General features: G+C 41.3%; 1 protein-coding gene across 1 annotated transcript in view; it reads right to left on the bottom strand.

The window, feature by feature from the left end:
• The window catches only part of atp8b3 (ATPase phospholipid transporting 8B3), a 28,072-nt gene extending 13,403 nt beyond the window's left edge, over positions 1–14,669 (bottom strand). The window contains exons 1-13 of the mRNA XM_083766497.1: positions 14,543–14,669; positions 13,724–13,875; positions 12,542–12,610; positions 11,000–11,085; positions 10,727–10,840; positions 7,106–7,204; positions 6,233–6,300; positions 5,662–5,734; positions 4,944–5,014; positions 3,172–3,263; positions 2,482–2,640; positions 843–931; positions 476–669 (exon numbers count right to left, since the gene is read on the bottom strand). Coding sequence (XP_083622623.1) covers positions 476–669; positions 843–931; positions 2,482–2,640; positions 3,172–3,263; positions 4,944–5,014; positions 5,662–5,734; positions 6,233–6,300; positions 7,106–7,204; positions 10,727–10,840; positions 11,000–11,085; positions 12,542–12,572 — 1,076 coding nt within the window. The 5' untranslated portion in view covers positions 12,573–12,610; positions 13,724–13,875; positions 14,543–14,669. The remainder of the gene's footprint in view (positions 1–475; positions 670–842; positions 932–2,481; positions 2,641–3,171; positions 3,264–4,943; positions 5,015–5,661; positions 5,735–6,232; positions 6,301–7,105; positions 7,205–10,726; positions 10,841–10,999; positions 11,086–12,541; positions 12,611–13,723; positions 13,876–14,542) is intronic.
• Between the last annotated feature and the right edge of the window lie 562 nt (positions 14,670–15,231).

Here is a 15,231-nt window from a genome sequence, read left to right as displayed (position 1 = left end):
GAAGGGCATTTGCCTGTAACCACACACATATAATACCTAGGGTTGTCACAATTATTACATAATTTGTTTGCTATTTGTATAAACGTATAAAGTATAAAGTATAGAATTGATTAAAATGTATTTGTCATACCTGTATCTGCCCTGTGCACTTTTTGATTAGGAATGGAAACGCCAATGTGTAATTTCTATTCATAATGTTCCAATGTTCAATGCCAAAACACAATTAAATCCTTTAATGACAATTATGTGTGACAATTAATCGTCAACTTAAATTTGTAATCGTGACAGCCCTAATTTTGACAACTTTATTGCATGCGTACATGGTCACACACACACACACACACACACACACACACACACACACACACACACACACACACACACACACACACACACACACACACTCACACTCACACGCACACACACACGCACACACGTGACGTAAACAACTGCACATAAGGGTTGGTCAACTAACGTGATATAGAGTGCTATGGGCATAGCAGCGCTTAACAGCATGATGTAACTAAAGAAGTTGAGGAAGCCGGTGAAGATGGGATCATTTCTGACCCACATTGCGGACAGACTCTCGATCTTGGACGAGATGTTACTCTCAAACCATCCAGAGCCGATAGACATGAGCAGGGCCGACGACAGTATCATGATTACTATCTGAAGGTGGATAATAAACACCCACGTCAGAATGCTCACACAGAAGCACACACACATGCACACACACGCTGATAACACTTGCACATACTATATGAACTTGACAGCTAAGAAATAGTAGAATACTTTTGCACTAAAAATCATGATTTGAAAACATTTTGCATGTCCTCACTCACCCCAATTACTGTTCTGTTGAGAATCTGTTCAACTTGTGTCCGTTTCAATCTCAGTTTGCCACCGTTCTTGAAGATTTTGCTGTCGGCGCCTAAAAGAGAGTAAATTTACTGTACTTATTATGTTGTTATTTCATTGATGCAATCTCTATACTAATTTCCTCTTCTGGGCATATAATTGGCAAATGTTCAGTGAAAATAGGCAAATCTACGAGCTCCCAATGCATCACAATGAGACACGTTGTGAGCTTGTAGATCGGATATTTTCGGAGATGAGATTTGTCTAGAGGGGATAAAAAGAGGGGCCCAAGTACAGATCACTGCCAATGGGGACCTGATAAGAACCCCCCCCCCCCCTTGCTCTATCAGGCTGTAAATTGCACCTTTTAAACAAAAATTGCTGTGTTACGAAACATAACCTCAAATTGCACCTTCTTAAACTAAATTGTGTTGTATATATGGAACATAACCTACTATGAAGCTGTTCACATAAAGTTTACCTAACTTTTTACTCTTTGAATGCTCTTTCTTGCACTCTTAGGGCCGATTCATACTCCTATTTTACCGCTGTTTCGGCGCTGTAGTGCCGAAATGATTTCGGCTCGCCCCCCCGAACCTCAAATGACGTCACATTATAGGCTCTACAGAGCCGAACCGACTTTTATTCGGCTCTAAAATAGGAGTATGAATCGGCCCTTATTCTATCCATTTGTTTGCTGTGCTTGCTGTGTTTTGTTGTTTGAATGTTATGCTATCATTATGCTACTGCATTGTCTGTAAGGAAGCCAAACTAAAATAAGTTTTACTCTTATGTACCTGTACACAAGATGTAACAATAAAGTACAACCTTGAACCTTGATATGTAAATTATTAAGAGGGATTGTTACAACAGGAAAAGTAAATCTGAAAGTACTGGCCTTTTGTCTGAATTTATCGTTGGGCTCCTCAAGGACAGAGGGATTGAGCCTGCCGACTTACAGGCCTCCTACGACAATCATTTTTCAGAGTCTTTTAATTGTATGTCAGCCATGGCCATGCAGACTTCAAAACAGGCCGTGTCAGTGAATGTGATAAGGGTTAGAGTTATGGGGCTGAACTGGGGTCACACCAATAGACAGCTTCTGATGATTGGTATTAAACCCCTCTCTGCATGCGTTTGATCTATTGATCCACCTTACCAGAACTGAAAGGGTCACTGCTGTAGGCTCCATGACACCTCTCACCAATCCAGTAATATCCGATCAATGATTACTTAAAGGACAAAAGGGAGAGGGACGGTCTGCCATCAGCTTGATATTAGCATAGGCCTCCATTTAGGACGCGGACACAAGAGTTAGTACTGTTCATAATTAGCAGTACCATGAATACAAAAAAGACAAATTTGTCATTGAAATGACTGGAGGCTAATTCAGAAGGTGGAATGGACAGAACGCATGGCAAGACAAATTGCTCAAGGATATAAGCAGCATAGATCAGCTAATCTCTCTTCCCATCCTCTTTGAACACCACTGCTTCTCAACATGGGAGTTCCAGGGATTCATCACCAGCTAAATTATTTCCAGTTAGGAACCAAATAGACACCGATTGTTTAACTTGCTTCTTCTTAACTTTAACCGTGTTTTTCACAAATTCCCAGCAGTACCCAGGTAAATGGCCAGGCCATAGATGGTTGCTGTGTTGCGTAGCGTCGTTCCTCTCAGCAGGATGTGGCCCTTGTCCAGCGGTAGGTTCTGTCCTCCCCAGTGCAGTTCTCCTCTGAAGTTGTACAGACGACTGTTGGGCGGCTCACAGATCACAACGCCTACATGGGGCAGGAACATTTGTTTGCAGAATTCATTGCATTTGATGATTTTAGTTTTAGTTTTTTGTTCTTTGCATTGGTTTACTTTTTACTGTATCTATCTTGGAAACCTCATACGTATCTCCAAAACTGAACGTTTTGAGCCTGATCTGTTATTTGTTATTATACCATTGTGTGACACTGTAGTATGATCAAGTATAGGGCATAACAAATATGGAGATAAGAGCTTTGTACCCAACAGCAACGACTTGCTTGTTGTGAAGCAAACACTAAAGCCTATAGTCCACACGCAGCAAAGCCCTATTTTATACTTCGGCTATAACTCTCAATGTGAGCTTGTAGATCGGCTAATATTTTTGACAAATTTTGAAAGATCTGTACTTTCACTTTGGCACTGTAAATATATTTTGATGCCAATGTTATAGGTTTACTTAAGTAAAATGTTGAATACAGGCGTTTTACTTGTAACAGAGTATTTCTATATCACACTGGTTATCTCATAAAAAGGTTATCAGTTTGTGAGTGCATTACCATCGAAGGCAGCAAGGCTCTTCTCTGAGGGTTGAGTGGTCAGTTCTTCGTGCGTAGCCGTCGGGGCTTGATGGTACTTTAGGTTGGTCTCTCTGTACAGATAATGAATTCATGAATGAATTAATACAAACTGTAGCCATACTTCATAGCCTTCTATGCAAAACATGTGATGGAAATGGTAACCGGTAGAGTGGGCAGTGGGGACCAAGGGAGATTGGGCACCTTGATGTTTTCCAAAGACAAAAAAGTTTATATTTGGAAGATTTTCTTACTAATGTAAACTATAGCTATAGGCCTATCTGATTAGAACATGCTTGAACAGTAATTTTGGGCACAAACAAGATGTTTTCTTTTTATCATCCGTAATATCCTTACAGGCCAACTATAAGCAAAAAAGCAGACACATGTCCATTTCACCCCCTCATTATTATTTAATCTTGCTAACATCCGTATGACACTATTTATACCATATCTTCGATCTGGAGAGTACGTGCTCTTCCATAAGTGACCACCCATACCTTTATGACTGCAAAATTATACTTTGATACACCAGATATTTGTGTTTGATCCCCCAAAAGACACAGTCTTGGTGAAACTGGTAACAATGTCCAAATACTTCCCTATATATTCTACATAAGAGAAGAACGAGTAGAGTAGACTGATTTCACTTCCAAATTGCATGCAAAAATGTCCACGTAGGTAGGCCCATTCTATTGAGTTTAGGGGTGGTAAAATAAAATCTATGTATTAGTTTATCTTTAGTAAATTTCTCCATAGCCACTTCTCAAATTCTGTATCTATTTATTTTGTACATAAAACAATAATAATAGTAATAATATTAATATTGAGGTGTCCACTTTTCCTAGGTGCCACTACCTATACGCTCTTCCTGTATACAGTACAATTGGAAACAAAAGCAGACAATGCAAAACAGCCCTGGTGCATGGCAGGTAAATAGAATACGTTGCCGTCAAGCAGAAACCGCTCATTTCCATGTTTTTCATTGCCAACTTTGTGTTTTTTTTTTGTATATTAACGCCCTACTTGATCATACTACGGCGTCACACAAAGTAGCAAACTGATCTTCTCACTTTTGGTGAGAATAATCTTAAAGGGTAAGACAACTTTTTGTAGAGGTTTGGGTTGTGTAATTACCTTGCCATGATGTAACTCCAAATGTGGACAAGCAATAACAAATAATTGCTCCAGTGATTAGAAATTGATCATTCAAAATATGCTCCTCATTGACATCACCAAAACTCATGTGGTTTTACTTTTTTATAAAAATGTTATCTTCATGTTGATTTGTTGGAAGAAAACCCGGACATATTTTGAATGATCACTGAAGCAATTATATTTTATTTCTTGTCCACATTTGGAGTTACTGTACATCATGTCAAGGTAACTACACAACCCACACCTCTGCAAAAGTGGTCTTACATTCCTCAAGTCTACATGACCAAAACGTTGCTGGTCTCTTAAACTTCTCTTGAACCTGCAAGTGTGCGGGTATGATCTTTTAAGATTCTTCTCATCTACAGTATTATTTTGTCGCCTACGCACCTGCTTTTAAAAGTAACTGTGTGTGCTACTAGATCTGCTACTTGAAAAGTAACAGTTTTTGACATTTGAGGTTTCCACCCGACAAGAGACAAAAACATGTTCTTCATGGGTCCACTGTGACGCTCATGGACATTCAAAGTGTTTAATGCAGTGAATCAAATTTCACAATCAATTCCTGGGGTTTCAACTGGCTGGCGTTATGTCCCTACCCATCAATATCAGCTGTCTCCACATAACACAAGCTGTGAGCCTCCGAACTGCACAGGAGCAGAATGTCTGCCTGGAAATGAGGAAATAGGACACAGCACAAAACAGAAAACCACGCAGTGGGGAGAGGATGAATTAATCAAACATTATACAATCACACTGTATTTGAATGTTGATGTTGTGCACTTCTCAGTGGCACTGTATGCTGTATTTCAATGATTCTCAATCTATTTCCATTTAAAATAGAGACCAGTTTGATATGCATTAGGACAGGGGTATACAAAGTTTTTCAGTCCAAGCTGAGATGAAGCAAGGACCCCCACTACATAAAATTGTGTTGTAGAGTCAACTTTATAGACTTGTTTGACAGCTCTATCATCAGTGTTGTGTAAATTGAGTATTTTTGTTTGTTAATTTACAGAATATATATTTTCTATACATATTACCGTCAAAACTTAACTTGACATTTGGTTCTGTACTTGGTTTGCATTTTCATTTTTTTACCTCTACACCAAACCTCTTCACCAAAAATAGCCGATCTACAAGCTCACAATGCGTTGTGAGCTTGTAGATCAGATCAGCACTTTTTATAAGGAACCCCCTGAAGGATCCATGGGGCTCCCATACAGACACCACGTTGAGACACATTCAGGACGGGAACCCCTTTTGGTGTTTTTGGCTTCTGGGGTTAGTGTACACACAGAAGCCAGAGCAGCTTACCGGGATGACATCATCTTTGTGGATCCGCAACAGATCTCCCAAACACACATCTTTCCATTTTGCTGTACGGAAGCTGAGCCGGCAACAAATGAGAAGAGAGGGGTGGGGCCGACATATGAGAACAATCAATACGAATTTGATATAGTAAAAGCCCATATCATTTGCTAGTTACATATATACTGAATATGCATGCAAGAGAGGATGCATGTGTGTATTTATAACAGCGATTAGTGTTATCATTACTCTTCATTCATCGGGCGTAGCATGAATCAAAACAAGCATATTAAAGTTAAACGAAAGGTCAAGGATTCCCAATAGTGATTTTCTTTGTTAGAGTATCCATTTGTAACAGGGTTCATTTGGTGACATTTTTATACTCTCAGAAGTTATACACTAACACTACATGGCTGTAGCTCACAGTCATGTTGTCTTTCTCCCTCCTCTTATGGAAGCACAAAGTGACCATCTAGGGACTCAGTCATCCACACTTCATTAGCGCCTCATTAAGGGATTTGATTCAAAAGGAGTCGAGTTGAGTCCTGAGAGAATAGGCCAGTGCCTTTGGGCTCACCTCCCAGTCTTGGGGCTGAGGATGTCACATTTTCGAGTGTTAATTTGTTTGTCACTGCGTCTCCTCGCCTGGAAAAAAGAGATGGAGAGAGAGAGAGAGAGAGAGAGAGAGAGAGAGAGAGAGAGATAGAGAGAAGGTTGAAGAAAGAGGGAGATAGATTGAGCAGAGGTACAAGGATGGAGAAAAAAGGGAGTGAGACAAAGAGTGATAGACAGAGCGTACAAGGGGGTGGTGTGCATACAGTACATGCATGTGTGTATGTGTGCGCACAAATGTATGTTGCGGGGGAGTTGGCCATGAAAGGTTGAACTGGAGAGGAGAGAAAGGGGAAAGCGCCATTACAGGGCTCTACAGTGACACCAGCCGGGAGATTTACACCCACCACTAAATGATTAGTCAATAGAGAGGGGTCAAGCAAGCGTTTCACCCAAAGCTGTTAACGACCGTAACTCAGTGATGCACTTAACCAGAGAATTCTCCATGCAAAACATCACGCCTGCATTTAAAAAGGAAAAGCTTTAATGATAGGAGAGAAAATTAATGCTACTGGGATGACTGGTTTGTCAATGAGGAGAGGACAAGGAGTCAATGAGGACGATGAAGGAGAGGAAACGGGGGAGAGAGAGAGAGGGGAGAGAAGGGCACGCTCAACAACGCCGTGTTGTTGAGCGCGCCAGCGCCAGGCCGGCCCTGCGATTGAGTGAGTGCTAATTTAAGAGCATGTGTGAGTGTGTGCATACACTGTCATACATCTCTCAGAGATGATGTGTGTGTGGGGTGTTATGTGTGGGATGTTGTGTGTGTGTGTGTGTGTGTGTGTGTGTGTGTGTGTGTGTGTGTGTGTATGTGTGACAGTGTGTGTGATAATCTCACCAGGTCATTGAGCAGGTCCTTTAGTCCTCTCACTGACAGGACAGCGAGTAGAGGGATGATTGCTACAAACCAGGGGACAGCTGAGATGACAGGAATACTCTGGAACACACCATGCACAAGTTGCACATATGCTATTTGCAGAATAAAAACAAGAGTGCAAACTGCAAACACTAGGTGACAAATAGCCTACGCAGGCACGTACGCACACACACACACACCAGTGATGTAAATAGGTTTTCAATGTAATGAGTCCCAGGATGCAGGGATGGTCTTTTAGATGAGTCCCAGGGACATTTTATGAGTCCCACTTCAACAACGTTAGGATGGTTATAATGTGATTATATTCATGTAGAAAACAGAAGAAGAAATGATGAAGTAAAGCTAGCAAAATAAACCACACACACACACACACACACACACACACACACACACACACACACACACACACACACACACACACACACACACAAACACACACACACACACACACACACAACATTGGTTGCCACAGAAACCTCAAACATAAGCTATCCTGAACAGACGTGTGTGTACTTGTCTTAACCACGTGGTTCTCAAACATTGTCAAGGCTATTTATGCATTTGGACACAGACCTCTTCATCTTAAAAAAAGGGTGGGAACCACATAAAAGATAAATGTCTTGTAGATGGTTTAGTGTAAAGTATAAAAGAAATAAATCACACCTGTGTGAAGTGAGGGGCGCTCTTATCATCGTATGTCATCCATTCATTGTCAATGAGAATTAAATCTTTGTGTAGGACAAAAATGGCCAATTTGCTCGTCTACATCTGACGTAAATTCTCCATTCATTGTCAATGGGAATTTAACCTTTGTGTAGGACAAAAATAGACGATTTACTCGTCTACATATGATGTAAATTCTCCATTCATTGTCATTGGCATTTAATGTGTTGTGTGACAAAAATCTACACTATAGCTGAATATATAATATAGCCTCAAAAAGACACATTATCTGAAAAAGGTCGGAGACGTAAAATAATATTTTGTTCATAATCTGGTCCAGACGGTTTTCATTGACATCAATGCATTCCATCAAATTCCAGCTCCAGTTTGCCTTGGCTAGAACATTTTTGAATTAATCTATTATTACATTTGAGACTGTAACAAGTTGTGAGAGGACGCAGCCATGCACATTTCATGCCCAGTTCAGTTCGGCAAGTCATAGACCATGACACATTCTGAGCATGCAGAGGCCGTCATTCGTGGCCGCAATAAGTCACCGACCCGACCCCTGCGTCTTCAACCCAGCTCCGTGGTTTCCCTTTCCGTGATGTGCTGGCATACACGGACAGCGGCACGGACACACGGTGTTCACGGAAAACAACAACAACACGGAGCAGTGGGCACACAACATTCACAGAGAAACAACACGTAACATAAACACACAACCTGCCTAGCATGGAAAACACAGTCAGTGGCCAAAGATACACACTCTGATCAGCCTCGACACACATGTGCGGCACGGAGAATGTGAGTGTGCCTCAGACGCACGAGATTCTAGTACTTTTGCGAACAGTGCAGGAAGTACAATTACGTAAGCAGCGCCGTCGCTACGTATACGTGCAATACGCACTGCTCGTAGGGCAAAACGCAGAGGGGGGGCAACAAAATGTGCCAGAAAGTGCCAAAGCCGACCCGCATAACAACAATTCTCTCCGCGGCTCCGACGTGTGCACCCGTGTGTGCGTCCTCGCAAACGCTGAAAGTAGCCTGAATGAGGAAACGCAGCTCTCCTCGGGAGGGGGGGGGGGGGGGGGGGTAACACAAATATATGAGAGTAGGGCAACCAAATGATCAGAGACGTCCCTATACGCAAGCAATGAATGCTGAAAAGATAACACAACACATTAGATTATTCAATTCATAATCAGGACGGGGGGGATCGGCACATAATTCCGACGGAGCATTAGGGCCGATTCATACTCCGATTATACCGCTGTAGTGGCGAAATTATTTCGGCTCCTCAGAACTTTTCAGTAGCACCAAAGAGCCGACTTTAGGACGGTACCCGCCCCCCGAACCGTCCCGCATGTCGGACATGCGCTGCTCCCGTGCTTGCGGTTAGGTTAGGGTTTGAGGTTGTCATTTGTCGGACCAATGGCTAGTCTAAACTAAGTAGTTTTAACCAGCAAAGCATGTCAAGAGCAACGCTGTTGTCGAACGTCTAACCAACTTATGCACCCCGATTTCACTTCCTTCTGTAAATAGCCTTGGTATGACGCAATACCAAAATGACCACCAAGTGAATGTGATCAATGAAACGGTAATAATGAACCAAGGATATACAAATTTGTATATCGTTGACAGCCTCTCAACCAATTCTCACGATGATGCAGAGTCAGAAACATAGTTACTCTGTGCTCTTTAGATACCCCAATAAAATGATAGTGTGCAGTGTGCACAGACAGGCAGACGACTGCTTGGCAAGCAACAGCTTTGGCCGAGCCGGAGCGGTGTAACAGCTGTCATTGCAAGACTGTCAATAATAGACAGCCTATCAACCAATTGTCGCGATGACAACCCACACCGCCCAGTCAGAAACCTATCAAGTCAGAAACCTACTTAATTATCTGACAAAGGTCACAATCATTTAAAAATATTGTTGGTCCGTCAGCCGGCTCTCATTGACGTCAATGCATTCCATGGAACTTCAGGCTCCAGTTTGCCTCCCAGGTGTGTCAATGGTGCATGCCATGACTAGAAGATGTCTGTTCCTTCTATACATAGCCTTGGTATGAGTAAGCAACTGAATAAGTAGGTAGCCCTGCCTTGGTATGAAGTAAGAGCAAAATGTTTTTTAGGCAGGTTTATGTGGGCCAGCCAGCAATGCTCGGAATTTGCCAAATCGCCAATCAGGATGGAATATGAAAAATCGGATGGATCCGTCTTGATCGCTTGACTATAGAGATAATGTGATGGCGCTATAAAAGGCAAATATGAAAAATGCAGGGCAAAGGTTTTTCCATGGCCTCTAGGAAGTGAGCTTACGTTTTACACAGGTCGGTGTAGTTATAGGTAAAAACACGAATTGGCCTGTTATGGCGACACCATGGAGCATTGAAAATGTTCAAGTAGCATTTCTACCTCAGCCTGGTGGGAATGTGCAAGCTAAATATCATGGAAATTGCTATCTGTGTTCAGGATTTGAGGCATTTTTCAAAACGGAGCAACTTTGGAAGCTAATCTTAGACAATCAGGATGGAATATGAACTATCTGAAAGATCCGTTTCATTAATGACTAGAGAGATACTGTGTACCAATGTGCGTGATATTTGGACAAACTTCTGTAGGAATTCTGTCAGAAAATGTGTTTTGCAAAAATCGTCCTCCAGGACAGGCCCAAGTGAAAAAGTCAGGGCAGAGGTTCTGCTCTGGCATCCAGTCTGTGTATGTGTACAGTTTCGCTGTGATCAAGCCAACAGTGCTGGAGATTAGCTGTTCACTAATCTCTCAAGAGCTCTACAACAAAAGGAGCACCGATGGGTTCCCAGATTCGTTGTTCACAGACGGACACACGGATAAACAAGGTTGAAAAACAGTCAATGACAGAGAGAGAGAGAGAGAGAGAGAGAGAGATCTAACCTGGATCAGCAATAAAAAGAGGTAGTAGAGGTTGGCCAACCGCTGGAATTGTTCATATAGTGACAGCGGCACGAAGGTCAGGAAGGTGTACTTATAGCTGCGCACCACATTGTCCTGGCAACCCACGAACATGGAGGATGAAAGAGATACGAGAGAGGGAGAGGGAGGGAAACACAAGGGAGAGATGAGTGTTATCAGTTAGCCCGCTCTGGAGTGCATCAATGTGCCAACAGGTGTTAGGTTACCAGCTCTCCGTGGCCGTGAATCACTCACCGCATGTTGGCCCCAGCGGAAACACATGAAAGATTTCTTCTGTTTGTGTGTGTTGCTGTCATTGGCTCGCACCTCCCATGTGAGATCTGTCAGAGACATGTTGTCATGTTAGCCGGGCCTGGAGACACACCGTGTTTTGGTGTATCGTTTTCCACAGACTGGAGCAGACGGGCTCAACACAGTAAAGTCCTTAGTGTTGATTTAACACAGAGTGTGTACACGTGGAACCGTATAAGGGTCCATTTGGTTTCATTTGTACACTTGTCATGGGTGTGATTTTTACTTTACTGGATTATTTCCAATTGTCAGTACTTCTACTCCAATACATCAAGGCAAATATTATACTTTTACTCCACTACAATTATTTGAAAACTTTAGTTACTAGTTACTTTGTAGATTTATACTATTATTAGAAATCATACAGTAACCACTAACCACTTCTATTCAGCTCCATTCCAGCTCCATACATTTCGGCCATTTGAAAATAGCAGATCTTCAAGCTCACAATGCATCGATCTACAATGCATTGTGAGCTTGTAGATCTGCTATTTTCAAAACATTTGTATACATTTGAAAACTTTTGTACTTTTACTCAAGTAAATTTTGAATTTTCTACAATGCGGTACTGATACTTTTACTTAATTTTTTAAAAACTTTTTCCACCACTGTGTGTGTGTGTGTGTGTGTGTGTGTGTGTGTGTGTGTGTGTGTGTGTGTGTGTGCGTGCGCGTGTCTGCGACTCTGCGTGTTAAGTGTGTCTGTCTGTATACATATACTGTATCCATATTAACTATTCCTCAGAGAGTATTATTATACCCTACCCCCCCATTCAGAGCCTCAAGAAGGCAGAAGTGACCCCAGCAGCATCTGCCAGCATAACTCAATCCCTCCCTTAAAACAGCCATTTTCAATCTAGGTCAAAGGTGACACGTGCACTACCCAAATTTTGCACAGACAGTGCACGACCTCCATGTTAATGGAGGCGACTAACAACATTTGCTCGAAAAGCGAAATGCGAAATTCCCTTGTACTAATAGTATGTGTGTGAGATAAACAGAAACAGGGAAACATAATGTACAGTAGTCTAAGCTATTGAACCTGCCTGCTGAGGGTGAGCGATACCACATTATTATAAAGACTGAATTCTGTCCCAAGCTGTAAAGACAGCGAGTTAAAAATAGAGAGAAGACAGGGAAAACAAGACAGGATCTAAAAACAGTGTGGCTCTCATGTCATCTCGGAAGTCATGTGGCCAATCTATGATGTAATGGGCAAGGTTTCAGCCCCGGTTGAAAGCTCTAAAAAAGTAAAGAAAAATAAGTGAGAAATATTCAGGGATTGACTTTGACGGTCTACTGGCACTGTGCACAAGAACTCTGGCACCTGTCTGCATCACACCCGGCTGGCTCCTTGCTGGCAGGTGAGCAAGTAGGCGCCGCTATAACAGCAGTGACAATCGGGGGGGGGGGAGGAATTAACCCATTTTGACCTGACGTAAAAAGAAGGATGGATGAATGAAAAAGAGATGGGACAGAGACATACCTTCATCGTTCGTAATGCTTTTTTTGAACATTGTGGTGATGACTTCAAACTCAGACTGTTGAGGTTATTCTAGAATGTGAAGACAAAAACAAAGATGTTTGAAGCCCCTCTAATCAGGCCCACACACTTATTCCATTGTTTCCATGCTTACTTGCAGAACACAACACAACACCAAGTTAATAGTCTCTAATCTACTCTACAAATCATTTACAAAATACATGTTAGGGACACACTCAAGCCACACATGAGACTGGCTGACCACTGCCCTATAAAAGTTAATATGACTTGGAACTGTGGTTCTCAAAGCAATTTAGCTCAAGACCCAAAAGAGAAATTAAACGTTTGCTCAGGACCCAAAATAGTGAAAATAGCTGATACAGTACAAGCTCACAATGCGGCACAAGCTTTTAGCTCTATTTTCACTTCTTAAACTTTTATTTATTTATTTTTTCATTTAATTATGAAACACTTTAGAAGAACGGTTTGAAATAGATATACCAGTATTATTATTTTTTAATGTAGGCAACATAATAGGACAAAAGGAGATATTTACTGGTGACCCATATAAATTGGACCGCAAGATGGCTCCTGAGTTTTAGAGGACAGTTAAAACAAATTATTCTTCTTATAAGTAAAAAGTAACCATTAGCAAACTAATGTTGGTATTCCCGTTTATGTATTTTACTGTACGTTTCATTTGATTGTCCCTACTTTCACTCTTACTGTGTTTCCATCACTGATAGCTTTACTTTGGACTAACTACTGTTAATGCAGTACATGTCCCCAGGACTTTTTTGTGTTATCCTTTTAGCCTTAATGTCCGACTGTACCTCCTGCTGTTTACATTTCTGACTAATAAAGTATTTAATGGACCACCACTGGGGAGTGCAGGTGTTCTGAATTTGTTGTAGTTATGTTTACTCTAAGGAATAGTATTTTGTTCCTATTATACGTTTGTTGAAAAGCCTCCAGGAAGACTGGCATTCCCGTGCCACCTAATGGAGAGAAGTTTGTTCTAACATGTATTTGCCAAATAATAATATTCATATTAATAATATAATATATAATAATTTACTCCCTTTACTATACTCAAAGTACAGAAAAGCGAGTCACATAAAGTAAACACTATAAAAAGTAAATATTACATTTCCAAATGAGTACATATTTTTGAAAAGCACCTACCTCTTCAAGCTAAATGGTGTCCTTGGATGAACAGTCAAGGATGAGAAAGAATAAATCCACCCATTTGGTCCGAATGGGTGGATCTAGACAGTTACACCGTATACTGTTCAGTACAGAGCTGTATCAACCACACTCTTTTTCACGTGCCGTTCCTGGAAGAGAAGAGCATTCAGAAAATGCTCTGAAACCATTTATTTACATTCTGGCACCATTTATTTACTGCCCCAAAGCACTCTCTTTAAATGTCTTACACATCTTACAGATATTCTTATTTGTTCTTATTTTGTTCATATAATGTAGGTATTTTTATGTATGTGTTATGTAACTGTTATAAGGCAGGATGTAATATATAATATAAACGGGAAGGATTGTTAATGTCAGTTTTCTTTTTCTTTTGTATTGTGTCATATGGTGGCATGACACGGAAATAAAAATTTAATTCATTCATACATACAGCATAATTGCACCTCATGTATTAATTTTACACTGCTCATGTGTGATTATTTTTCCATCTCTTTCCACCTTTTTGAAACAGCAATGATAATAATAATAATACATCCAATTTAAATATTGCTTGTACATTTGATGGAGCTTGTAAGACAAAACATTTCACACAGCCAAATGTACACCTGTAAACCTGTGACGTCATCATGTGACAATAAAGTTCAGCTGAGGTGAAATAAGGCACCCAAAACAAACGAGTTATGGGGTCGAAGATCCCACACAATAACTGAAAGCACTGGGAATCCAAATTGTTCCTCTACAAACAAATTTGATGAGTCTACAGGTTTGGACCATAAGACAAATTACCGCGCTTACCTATTCCTTTTCAGCGACGTCACGAGGACAAACCGTTGATGCAGATGCTCGATGGTGTAACTTACTTACAGTACCTGTTGGGATTCCTGCCGTAGTCCTTTGACGTTAAACAACACCTGCAACCAGGTGAACTTGGGCCATCAATGCCGGGCACCACTGATCACAGATAGGTGTGTTTTTCCAAACATTGTCTGCCTTGCCTTTCGAAGGACAACCTGTTTTCTGTCTTCTTTTTTCTGTCCCCCCATTTTGCGCCAATGCTCTATGGCTCCGCCTCCTTTGATCCCAGGTGGAGGCTCATATAGCAACAAACTCCCATGAACCTCACCTGAGAGAGAGACAGAGAGAGAGAGAGAGAGAGAGAGACAGAGAGAGTGAGAGACAGAGAGAGTGAGAGAGACAGACAGAGAGAGAGGGGGTTTAGGTGAGTGAGAAAGAGACATTTCAGTGTACATATACTGTATAGTATAGTCCATTGAAAGAGTAATAAAACGACACAAAACTAATGAACACATACCTATGAAGAAGTGGGCCATGACATTTTAGTCACAGGAAAAACTGTTATCCAGTAGGTTCCTCTTTGTTACAGTATGGTAATGGAAAACATATGATAGCATTGTGGACCAGTGGGAGTATTTGCAGAGAGGCATTTTGCGGCACTGAAAGTGTTTTGTATTTGAACCGAGCAT

The sequence above is a fragment of the Protomyctophum parallelum genome (genome assembly GCF_964188405.1).
Source record: "Protomyctophum parallelum genome assembly, chromosome: 6".
In the NCBI taxonomy this organism is placed as follows: Eukaryota; Metazoa; Chordata; class Actinopteri; order Myctophiformes; family Myctophidae; genus Protomyctophum; species Protomyctophum parallelum.
This window is presented reverse-complemented; position numbering and strand designations above follow the sequence as displayed.